Below are 13,046 nucleotides of genomic sequence, written 5' to 3'. Positions count from 1 at the left end.
TGGTTAAAAATCCACTCCCAAGAAGCAGCATGATATTGGTGGGAAGAGAGCATTGAGGACATAGATTTTATGTTTTGCAATAGTGTTAATCAACTGTATGACCTTGAAAAAGCTATTCAACCTGTCCGGACTTTCTGCAAAAGGTTTATAATTCTAACTCATGATTAGGTCTTTTAGTAGTGAGTAATGACACATTTTATTATTTACACTCCTGCCTCCTCAGGAATCACGCCACACAGAGTTATTGCATAAGGCTTGCTTCTGCTATTCAAATCCATCTTTCATCCAAAGTTATCAAAGTGCCTCTTAGAAAGTCTATAAAAGAGAATATAAGAAGCAACTGGTGGAGTTGCTGGTACACATAAGGTTCTGTTAGAATATTTGTTAACTTCCTTTCCATGCTTCCTAATATTTTGTTCCTCAATGTCAAATAGTCTTGTAACCCACATTTGCTGAAGACTAAATTGCAACACAAGTAAACTAATGGTTCTATTTAAGTGAGACGTCTGCTACTACTCTGCCACTAAGAAAGGGGACTAGAGACCAGCAGTATCTGCATCCCCTCAGAACCTGTTAGAGGTACCAAAGCTGGGAGGGGGGGCCTACCCCAGATCTACTGAATCAGAATCTGCATTTGAACAAAATCTCTGGGTGATTCATGTGCACATTAAAATTAAAAGGCACCCAACGAGAAACCATCCCATTAAAATATCGTGCTGCCCACCCAAAGACAGACCTTCCTTTGCCTGCCATTCCAGAGGTATCTGTTTAACCTTGAACTTCTGCCTCCAGATGGAAGCAGAGGCTTAAAAACAGACTATCCTTTAGTAATATCTGATCCACAGTGCAGCTTTGCTCATAGGCCCTTAATATCTTCCAAGTTCAAATAGACTTTGGTTCTCTGATTCTGGAAAATCTAATTTGCTGAGTCTGTGTCCAAATAAAAACAAAGAAAATAATATGAGTTAAGTTAGAAGAGTCTATAAGGGTGAACTACCACAAGATTGTTGTTTTCAAGCAATATTACAATAAAACTAGCCCAAAGAGGCCCTTCTTTCCTTTCTATCTGCTATAGAATCCATAAAAGAGTCAGGCTCAAAACTTAGAAACACAAATATTCTTATAGCAACTCCATGATTTTCATTCCAGCATAAGTGGAGAAATAAAAACAGGTAATAATCCCACAATCAGCACAAAATGCATGGAAGGAACAATGAGAAAGTTCTCCAAATGGCAAATTTCAATTCATTTTGATGAACCCACTGAGAACTGATTTACCTTGGATGTAAGATTTTAGAAGTGCCTCAAAAGCAAAACCACTATCACCTTGGAACTTTTAAGCGTACCTCTATCAGATGTTCTCGGGAGCCATTTTCTCACTTGGGACTTAGCCTATGCCAGAAACTGTACTGTCTATGGAGATGAGTAAGATATATAAGGGGAGACCCCAAAAATACCAGAATTTATTTATTAAAAAATCATGTATTTATTCTTGCATGTTTAAACTTCAGTCACATTCAAGGTACTCTCCATTTGGTGCAATGCACTTATTGAGACATTTTTCCACTGTTCAAAAGTTTTTGAGCACATTGATTTTGATGGCTGTTAGTGTTTCTGCCATTTTTTTTTGTCTCACCTCTTCCACATCAGCGAAACATTTCCCTTTGAGGACTTTTTTCATTCAGGGTAACAAAAAAAAATTACTTGGGCCAAGACTGGATTTATTGAGAGGGTGGGACATGGGGGTCATGCCATTTTTGGTCAAAAAGTGCTGGACACAGAATGATGTGGGCAGGTGCACTGGTGAAACTAGGTGCACTGGTAATCACCCATCATGAAATGGGCAAACACATTGAGTCTTCAAAAAAAATTCAGTGAAGCCAAATGCAGCCTCTCACAACAACTCCAGATGGTACACTGATACATATGGGTTCCTAGAACACTCACCTAGTGGGAGACGTCTGTACTACAAGGGGCTTGCCCTCTGGAATATAATTCTGGACTTGTTTTTGGTTCCCTCCTCAAACCTTTGTTCTCACAGGGCTGATAATCCAATTGAGTAAACCACAGAACAATAATAGTGTAAGTCAGGTCATGTCACTCCTCTCAAATGTTTTACCTTTTCACTGAGAGTAAAAGCCTACAAAGTGCTATATGACCTAATCTTTTCTATCCTCAACCTGCTCCCTCTTTCCAATCTAATCTCCTGCTACTGCCCCTCCCACCTCTTCACTCTCTCTACTCCATCATACACTGTGCCAGTCCCTCCCCTGGGAGTTTGCACTCGTTTTTTGCTTTGTCTGGAACTCTTTTCTCCCTTTTCAGGATTGCAGTCTCTACCTCTTTCCCTTTCCTGCCTTATTTTTTTCCAAAGTACTTATCACAATCTGATATTAGTTCACATTTATTGTCTTGCTTTCTCCACTAGAATGTAAGCTCTGTGAGGCTAGAGATCATTGTTGTGTCCATTTTTCTATCTCCAACACCTAGAACCACATCTGACACTGAGGAGACATTAAATAAATATTTAAAGAATGGGTAAATTAATTGATAGGCAGAAGCCCTGCATACTGGCGATAATCCAGTAGAGGCTTCCAATATGGAGGCCTTAACAGGTGTTGGTTGACAGCTTGGAGTCTCCCATGATTTTTCCTGAATTGAATTTTTGATTACTGTATAACCCAGAAAAAGTAAACTGTAAGACAGAAGATCCACAATGCCTTTCACCAACAGAGAACCAGAAGAAGGGAAGTGGATTGGCGACTCAACTTTCAGAGATAAAAGGCTGAAGTTATCATCTCTAATGGACAGTCAAGGCCAGATAGCACTTCTTTAGAGACTACATAAAATTTAACCCTCTCCATTAAAAAAAAAAAAAAGGTTTTCTTGTGCCTCCTGTTTGCTTCTGGTAATAAACAATAAAACTCAAAACTAAAAGATAGTACTGCCATCTTTTTTTGAGAATTCAAAAGTGAGGTGGAACTCAGGAGATCATATCTGACTCTACTGTTAGTCTTGAGGGAGCTACAGTCCAAGGGCTAGAGTATGTGAAGTCCCCTGGGCCTGTGGGCAGGTTTTAATGGCCTGCTATTCATTTGTGTTTATAACTCATCATGTATACACTTAAACTTCAACATTGCTACTCGTGGGGCACTGTAAAAATAGACACGGTTTCTGCCCGGAACTCAGAATCATATTCTATGACAAGTTGGTTCTGCCTCTGGCTAGAGACCAAAGTTGAAAATTAACTGCCAGTACTGACCTAGAAGATCCACTACTAATATTTTAAAATAATGGCTTCTTAGAGCAAGATCTTTCTTAAATTAGTAACTTCAGCTAGCACTGATGTTTTTAATTGCCTTTGACTATAGTAGTACGCTCTGAGACAGTTGTGAGGAGGTGGTGGTCCCAGTTTCCAAGGGCTTATTTTTATCCTTTTGATGAAATAAGATATATAACAAAACAACAAAAAAATGTAATAAAACAAAAAATAGAAAATTCTGTGAGCCTGGCTAGGATGCCCACCAATCAGATCCAAAGACTCTGTTAAAGTGCCATAGTTGTCTCTTTCACCCATTTCTTCAGCCTTGTCTTTATTTTCTACTGTTTTTTTTTAAGAGTTTCTGTGGCAACAAGCTCATAGAAACTCAAAAAAATTCTACCAGTCAAGATTGTTGACAAAAGCATTTTTCTAAATTATACAGCTGATTTACTCATTTAAATAATAAATGGTTTTTAGCTTTAATTCTTTTTCCAAAAAAATAATCTATATACTTGAAGCAAATTCTTAACCTTTATTTTTCCCCTCAGAGAAATATCTCAAATGTCAAAACACTACAGATTTTAAGATTGGAAAACAAGAAAACAACAAGAGGGGCAGCAGCAAAACAGGATTTTATAGTGCCCGTTAGCCGTAGGACTGTTGAAATGGCATTAGAGATATCCGTACTCCGTTTATTTTTTCCAGCAGAATAAAAAAAACAACAATTTCTGTCATTCTAACTCAAAGAGATTGTGAGAATCTAAGGTGGTAATATGCTTGACACAACTTTGTAAAGAAAAAACAAACAGCATAAAAAGAATTTGAAAAGAAAATGTTTTTCTATTTTCACATTTATGACACGGTGTTAATACTAAATGACACTAAATGGATACATAACAGCATCTACCTGTTGTGTTTTTTTCCAGAATAAAAAATTATAATTACCGTGGTAGTTGTACAAAAGTAAACGTCCATAAGATGTCAATAATTAGAAACCACACACCAGGGCTTAAGAATCACTTTGTGGAATGTACGCAACACAGATTGGCCACATTGAAACATCGGGACAGTTAGAGAAAAGACAGGAGCATGACTCAGACCTGAGGAGGAGTAGCTGATAAACACTGTGGCACTTAAGTATGTCGTGTCAAGAAAAAACTGGTCAAGGACAAACTGCTTTTAAGTTTGAAGAGGACATCAGTTCAACACAAAAGCTTTCAGGGCCACATTTTCTGAACAACAGAGACTCGAGAGCCCTCAGAAGGATGAGTCACGCACCACTAAAGCAGGACACATCAGCTGGCATTCAGAACCCAGAACGAAATATTTGCAAGTTTAAGCACTCTTCTCTATAGTGTTCCAGGAAACTGCATTTGCTTTTTACCTGCATATGGCCATGTGGCTTATTTTTTAAATCTATCGCTTTGTACTCTCTAGATTCAGTATTCCATCATGGGAAACCATGAACATTTTGTAAAGGCATGGGATTTCAAAAGCAAAAGCCAAATGGCACCTAAACCACACTCCCCTACCTACCTCCAAGGAAAAGGGCTGGTGCTTCCCCATCTTGGAGAGCCCCACTGTTTTCTTTTATTTTTTTTTAAATATTTTATTTATTTATTTTTAGAGAGAGAGGAAGGAAGGGAGAAAGAGAGGGAGAGAAATATCTGTGTGTGAGAGAGACATAGACTGGCTTCCATACACACACCCCCAGTTGGGGACCTGGCCTGCAACCCCGGTATGTGCCCTGACTGGGAATCAAACATGCCACCTTTTGGTTCGCAGGCCAGCAGGCAGACCACTGCACCACACTAGCCAGGGCCCCGCCTGTTTTCTTACCCAGAGAAGAGACATCCCACCAGCCTCTGTTAATATTGTGCTAGCTCAGGAATTAGGAAAGCTTGTTTCAACCTAGATTCCTCTTTCCTTTGCTCTCTCTGTCATACTAGGGGAAGCACTATCCACAGGTAAAGAACCTCTATACCACGTACTGACTGACCTGCCCACTGTTCTCTTCAGTAAGGGGTCACATCTTTCTGGGCCCGACACAGACGTCCAATGGATGTCACACTTTCACAGAGACCCAATTCCCCAGCTTCTTCATCACCCTTTTCTTATTCCCCTCGAATTATCTAAAATCCATAACAATTCCTTTTGAAAGTCACACAGAGAGCAAGGGTGACCACTAACACTGGTCTTAGATAATGTATTTAAAAGCTGTGGGTCTATGTTTTGATCTGCAAAAATGGTCTCTCACCTTATCTCAGAGTTAGTATTTTAGAGATTTTGTGTACAATAATAACACCTCCCATCTGGACAGGGCTGCAGTGGTAGCTTCACATACTATAATAGGGGAGCCTTACAATAACCCCTTGAGACTGACGGAGCAGTTATACCAACTCCCACTTTCTAGATAGGGATTTCTAAGACCCTCGACTCTCAGTTTCTTTCCAGTTTTGATGTACTGTGATATTGTTTAACAGAAAAAGAGAAACTGAAGCAGAGATTGGTGAATCAGTTTCATAAGAGCCCCCAAATAATTCTCCCTGAGCTCACTACTAACTAATTTGGCTTCCAGAGCAAAAAATGAACATATTTTAAGAGTAAGGGTCAGATCATATATTTTTTTTCTTCCAATGTTTAATTGGCACAGTGGCAATGTAAAGAAGCGTGGATGGGACTGGAGAGCATTATGCTAAGCAAAATAAGCCAGGTGGCGAAAGACAAATATCATATGATCTCACCTATAAGTGGAACCTAATTAACAAACAAACAAGCAAACAAAATATAACCAGAGACATTGAAATAAAGAACAAACTGACAGTAACCAGAGGGGAGGGATATGGGGGGAAAAGGAGGAAGGTTTTTCAGGAACATGTATGAAGGACACATGGACAAAACCAAACGGGGGTAGGATCAAGAGTGGGAGGTGGGGATGGCTGGGGTGGGGGGAAAATGGAGACAACTGTACTTGAACAACAATTTTTAAAAATTCAAGAAAAAAAATTTTAAACAATTTAGAGGAATAAATTTCCCATTTCACTGGAAAAAAATAATGAAAAAGTAATATATTCTTAAAAAGCCAGTTCTTGAAAACAAAATGGCTTCGGGATGAGGCTTTGCTACCACAGCACTTTATCATGTATTTTCACTTCAACCAGTTTATTACATTTCTTGCCTAAAATAGGAGCCAAATAATTTTAACTACTTATTTACATAAAACATACATTTACTTATGTAATTTAATTATAATCCATCACATGTTTCCAGTAATTTTGTTTTTCTGAGCTCCACAAATACATATATAAGTAAATACACATATATGAACAAAAAGCAATATGTATCATCAGAATTACCTGTCATATGGCATCTATATTTGTGTGTGTGTTACAAGCACACATGTGTGTATACATGTATATAGTTTTATTTTTCAAAAGCCTTCTCACTTATTCAGAACTTAATCCTGAGGAGAATTCATGATGGCAAATATTGAAAATTCATTCATAAAAGCGAAAAAAGTATAATTGAATTTATAAATTGTATTACTTAAAAGTAAAAGTATTATAAATCCCTAAAAAGCAAATGCCATATAACATTGCTGCAGACAATGATTTATAATCTATTTTATTCCCAGGTAATGTAAGTACAGGGTTAATGTCATGAAATGAAGTCAATGGGATTGAATTAAATAATTATATCAATGCAGGAAATGTTCTTTTTTTATGTGATAAGCTTACTTGATTATAATCCCTTCACAAACCCACCTATATTTCAAGGGCATTTGGGTATTAAAATTTAATTTAAAACTTGGATAAAAATTTCCTTGAACTCTTTAGAGAAAAGGTCTAAAGTAAATGCAAAGAAATTATCATCAAAGTCAGTCAAAGCAATGCTTTGTATTTTGCTCCCTCAAGACCACAAACATAGAATTTATGGAATTATTTTTTAATACAGGAAAAGGTTTATATATTACATTTGCAATGAGTTGTTTTTACTATGTCCCATTTCATGAAATCATTATGTATGTTTGCTTCTTCAAAATAGTTTCCTAAAATATTAAGCCAAGAACTCTCATATATATGTGTCAGTCTGATAATATATATGCAAAAAATATATATTTGTTAAAACTAAATATATACAATCATTTAATATCTAAAATCTGTATTTATTATACTATTGAGTATAATTCTACATGAGGAATTTCTTTTTTGCATTTTTTATTGTTGTTCAAGGGCAGTTGTCTCCATTTTCCCGCCACCACTTTCCCCACTCCACCCATCCCTACCTCCCACCCTCAATCCTGCCCCCTTTGAGGAATATTAAAAATATTCTTGATTTTCAACATTATTCTCAAGAAAAGTATATCATTTGAAATATTAAAATAGTTGTAGTAATATTTTCATATCTAAAGTGGGAAACTGTTCAGCTTTATGATGTTATTGCAGTGCTAGTTTCCATGGCAACTCCTTCTCTTCACTGTGTTAGTAATGACAGACTCACAGCCCTCGAAAGGCTTGGAAAGCTCCCACGTAGGAGAATGCTCTCACCGTTCAGTGAGCAGTTTGAGGCCCAGACTCACAGATTCGTGACTTATCTACTGTCAGTGCAGTAGCCAGCGTCAGAGCAGGAAGTACGGGCCGGTCTTCGGGCCCCTATTCCAGCACTCCTTCAACAGTCCCATACTGCCTGCCATGTTCAAAGCCAACTGACATTAAAATTACACACGCATGCAAACGTGCTCTACATATGTGCACTATGTGTGTGAACACCAACATACCCAAGCAGTTTGATTGAATCAGGTTATTTGAAGAGTCAAAGTACCCTTGTATGATTTTCAGACAAAATGAAAATGTTTTTGTCCTTGGGATATGGTAATGACAAGATGAGTTGTTGGCCGTGGAGGTAGGACACTAAAACAACTGCTTTGAAAGGGTAAAAAAGTCAGTATTAAGCAGTGGTTTTGTTTTCTTAATGTCTCAAACTGCTTTACTAAGAATTTTCATTAATTTCAGTGAACACGTCTATTTTTCAGGAGTTTTCCATTTATAAGCAATAAAAATTAAAACTACAAAGGAATTCTTTAACTAATAATAGTTAGGTAACTTACTTCATGGTTTCAATTTGTTAGGAAAAAGTTATCCTCCTATTTAATCAAAATTTTATCTATAAATAACAGACTGTAGCGCCTCGGTCTGTGCTGTCCAGTCTGTGGTCACTAGTCCGTGTGTGGAACCCTGGAAATGTGTCTAGTCTGCATTCGAGATGAGCTGCAGATGTAAAATACGCAACGAGTTTCACAGTGTCCGAGAGAGTAATGTGAAATATCTCAATTTTATAATGGTGATATGTTGAAATAATATATATTATCATTATCAGTACATATTATTGATATATAACATAGTTATAGAATATTATATATAATACATAATATATAATATAATTGGACAAATAGTATAGTACTGAATCTGATCTGTTTACTTTTACTTTTTTAATGTGGCTACTAACAAATTTTAAATGACATACATGGCTTGCCTTTATGATTCTCATTATATTTCTATTGCTCATCCCTGGTCTAGACCATCGTCATGCTAATCTTTCTGTCTGAAATACCTTGTTTCCCATTTCCTCAAGTCCAGATCCTACCTGCATTATCTAATAGAACCTTTTCCTTGAATGCTCTTCTGATCTCTTCCATCGGGAAGTGAGCTCTCGCCTTCTCCAAAATCCATATCTTGCTGCTGACCTCACCAAGCCTATTCTAACGCCGCTACTAGAATGCAAGTTACTGGCAATAAGGTCTATGGGTGGGTTTACATATGTTTGTAGCCTGCAAGACAACTGCCATTGAACTTGAGTAAAGCATCAGTAAACTTTTATTAGAAAAGTAAGCAAATTAACTTTCATGTTACAAATTTATTCTCAGTTCACTTTTGCTCAAATAAAGTTGTCTTGAGGGATCACATATTTCTAAAGTAGGTCTATGACTTAGTAAGAGGATACGTACCAGCTGACTCTCAGATACCGTAGAGGATGGTGAGGAGAGGTTTGCCTGCAAAATATAAACATGGTGTTTATGTAGTAAAATAATATATCTATGTTACCAAGTACATTGAAGTTCTTTTATCATTAAAGTAATCTGTTCATTGTAAGATTTTGAAAAGTATAAAATTAAAGGAAAAATTATTATGTCACCAGAAATGACCTTTAGTATTTTTGGTACATTGCCTTATAATATCTTTTCTATGGTATTTATTCAGCTCACATAATAGTAAATAAATAGTAAATAGTTTTATATGGTGATTTCCCTGAACATCTTAGCATAAGCACTATCACAAGACATCAAAAATTCTTCAAGGTCACTTTAATTCTCTGTATCACATTTTACTTACACACATGAGCATTGTTGGATATTTCTATTTATTGCCAATTAAAACAAAAACAGACTTTTCTTTAAGTATCTTTATACACAAAAACCCAAAGTTTTCATGATTTGTGAAATAAAAATGATTTGGTTTCTTACAAGTTGTTTTCAATTAAAGGGGAGGCCAATGTCATTTCTTCACCCTTGGTTTCTGTGTTTCACTCCTTTAGTCCGGATTTAGTTTTTCTTACTGCAGTAAATGCTCCAGTAATTTTTTTCAGACCTTACTGTCTTGACTTCATCTGAAAATATTTTTGTTTTCACTCTTGAATGAGAGTTTAACTGGACATAGAATTCTGGGGCAACAGTTGCGGTCCTGCAGCATCTCGAAGGTCCCATCGCACCGGCTCGGGCTTCGGTTCCCGCTGGCGGTCTGAACATCATGACTTGGCAGATCCTCTGCCTACACATTTGGTTAGCGTTTAAGGATTTTTATCCCTGACATTCTGTAACTACACTATGATGTCTCTGAGAGTGGGCTTCTTTTTATGCATCCTTCTGTGGGACTTGGTGTATTCCTTCATTCTCAGTATGCATATCTTTCTTCAATTCCGGAAAATCCTCCATGAATATATCTCTTCAAATGTTGCCTTTTCCCCATTATATCTAATCTCATTTTATGGAGCTTCTATTAAATATATTTTGGATCTTCTCAATCTGTCCTCCATTTCTACAAAATCCCATTCATATTTTTTATCTCATTATGTTGCATTCTAGATGGTTTCTACATAAGCCCAACAGTTAATTAATTTTTCTTAACTCTATACTAGTATGTTTAAGATGACAAAGTTTATAAATAATGAATTTATTTGACTTATAGAAGTTCTATTTGGTTCTTTTTTAAATCTCTTTTTATGGTAACTATAACTCCTGTTACCTATTTTAATATTTTTAACATATTTATACATTTTTCCAGATTTTTCTATAGCCCCTCATTGCTAAATTTCCTATATCTTTCATTTGTGAACACTGTCTCATGCCTGTCCCCTATAATAATCTTTAGTCATTTTATGGCTTTCTTTTTTTAATCTCATCTTCAGTCAGGGTAACTGGTGATGATTTCTGTAGGTGTCTGAGAAGGAAGCCCTGGGTTAGAAACCGATCTCTACAATACGTTTCCAATTCACCCTTGTTGGGACCTAGGAGTTTGACTAGCTCTGGACCTGCTTCCACTTGATCACCCTGATATTTCTAAACCTCCAGCATGGTGTATCACCACATCCTTAAGTTTCCAGGTTGGGTGTCTATTTTACTAACAAAGAGTGTAGGGTAAAGATAATGGATGGATTTATCCTTTGTTTGTTTATGTGTTCGTTTCATGTTTTATCTCCACTGTGACCTTCTAGGCTCTTGGATGTACACAAAGAATGTCTCTCTTAGACTTGCTATGCAGTGAAAGTTCAAATCTAAGCTCCTGGCTCCTAGCACATAGGTTCTGAAGCACCTATGTTCCATTGGAGCTTCAGCTTCTTTTTAACATTCTCACTTGAAGCTCCTACATCATTTCTGGCACGCAGAGGTTTCTCTTTCTTTCAGTTGGGTTATGAAGGCTTATTTTAATAGTTACCATATATTTTATCAAGCATTGTTGCATTTAAATAGGGGGCTGAGTTCACACATCAGCCAAATCTTCAACTTTCATGGAGAATAGTCGACATAAGGATGCATAATTATAAATATACTTAGCTAAAATGTAACAAAGTTGTGTTCCTAAATATTTCTATTCTTGTTAAAACTGCAAACATTTTCCGAGTTTATTATAGATGTGTCAATACTGCTTTTACTCTCTGACAGATGAAATACATTGAACGTTGAAAACTTAGTCGTTCTTATGGCATTACCAAGTACATAGGCTTCTGAACGGCCAGACATAAGGAAGAGGCACGTGCAGCCCTTCTCACAGTGTGTCCAACATTGTTTGTTTTCTGCTTTTGCGGTCACGCCGTTCTGGAGGATAGTCACTACTGGCTGCCGTTTCTGGTTGCTCTGTGGCGGTACGACGTCTTGGCCAAGTGCTCCCGTCTCTAACTGCTGTAGACCAGGGTAATGTGCACTGAGGTTTATGGCTATTCTGTGCAGCACAAAATTGTCCTTCAGAATGTATATCACACTGTTGTTACAGTAGGCAGCTAGTTAGATATTAAAAGTTAGATAAAAGAATGGAGCCAGACATCTAATTAAGCCAGTTTAACTAGGAAGGGGCAGCTTCACATACACTCCTGGGAACAGCCACATCCTCCACCAAAGAGACACTAATTGCCAAGTAGGCAGGAAAGATGGTTTTCCAATGGCCCCAGGGAACAACCAGATCATTCCCCAGATTAACCAGGGAGGGATAAACAGCGAGGGAGAATTACTGTGCTGAGACATATGTAGTAGAAGCCAAGATGACTCAGGGGGAGGTCCTTCTACTACGAGGTGCACACAGTAAGAACAAAAATAGTGACCATAAAGGAGAGGAGAAAAACCTGGGGAAAAGATTCAGTAAGATAAGGACACAACCCCCAGGAAGATCCAGGAAAGGGATTGAATAGGGGGAGGTACCACCTCCTGGGGGGATTCAGGAAAGAGGTTGGGTAATTTAAAAAAGGCCAACTCTGCTCTGGGTATCAACCACATTCATGCTTTCTCTCTGCAGCAGCCCCAGGCCAAAGCACAGCTCGAATGGCCAGCCAGCTGGGAACAGAGACTGTGCTGGAGTACTGGAACCTTGGGTCCTGGACCTCCTACTGTGCTTTGTGGGGACAAGGGTGGGCCTGTGGCCCTGGAGATAGGACTTCTTCCTCAGTGAGATGGGGCTGAACCACATAGTCGTAGATGAGACATTGTGCATGTTATACCTGGGGTACACTATGGTGTCCTTTGTGTACACTCCAATAAATCTTGCCACTATGCCTCAAATCCTCCTATGCATGTACCCTTGAAATACATTTCCTACAATACCATGGAAGAATCCTATTTTTTCTGACAACAGCATTTTTTTTCTGTTCACTTAGAGTTTTGTTTGTAACTTCATAATGTAATATGAGAAATAATGATTTCTTTTAAGATCTTCATTTTTTCCCTTTAGTTCATTTTACATTATTGCAATAATGAGAGAATCTCTATGATTTTCCTTAGTTAAATTAATACTTCTTGTAAAATATGCTGAATTAAATGCATCTTGACTAAAACAAAATATAAATTTTTATCTCAATAATTACAGGAAAGAAGAGGTTATATGCTAACAGTAGAGTATTTGCACAATCCACTGTATGACTAACATTTATCAGTACACTGAGCTAAAGGATATCAAACTATTATAAGGAAAAGATAAAATGCTCAACAAACATATTAGTTAAATTAGGAAAAACCCAACGTATC

At 37.3% G+C, this 13,046-nt stretch overlaps 1 protein-coding gene across 11 annotated transcripts in view; it reads right to left on the bottom strand.

Annotated features, from left to right (window-relative positions):
- MLIP (muscular LMNA interacting protein) overlaps nt 1–13,046 on the bottom strand; it is a 225,113-nt gene that overhangs the window by 52,422 nt on the left and 159,645 nt on the right. For all 11 annotated transcript variants that reach the window (XM_053914200.2, XM_045193378.3, XM_053914199.2 and 8 more), the window contains one exon: nt 9,267–9,311. In XM_053914200.2, the coding sequence (XP_053770175.1) occupies nt 9,267–9,311 (45 nt within the window). The remainder of the gene's footprint in view (nt 1–9,266; nt 9,312–13,046) is intronic.

This window comes from Desmodus rotundus, chromosome 11 (genome assembly GCF_022682495.2).
Source record: "Desmodus rotundus isolate HL8 chromosome 11, HLdesRot8A.1, whole genome shotgun sequence".
NCBI lineage: Eukaryota > Metazoa > Chordata > Mammalia > Chiroptera > Phyllostomidae > Desmodus > Desmodus rotundus.
Note: the sequence above shows the minus strand (reverse complement) of the source record. Positions and strands in the feature narration are given on the sequence as shown.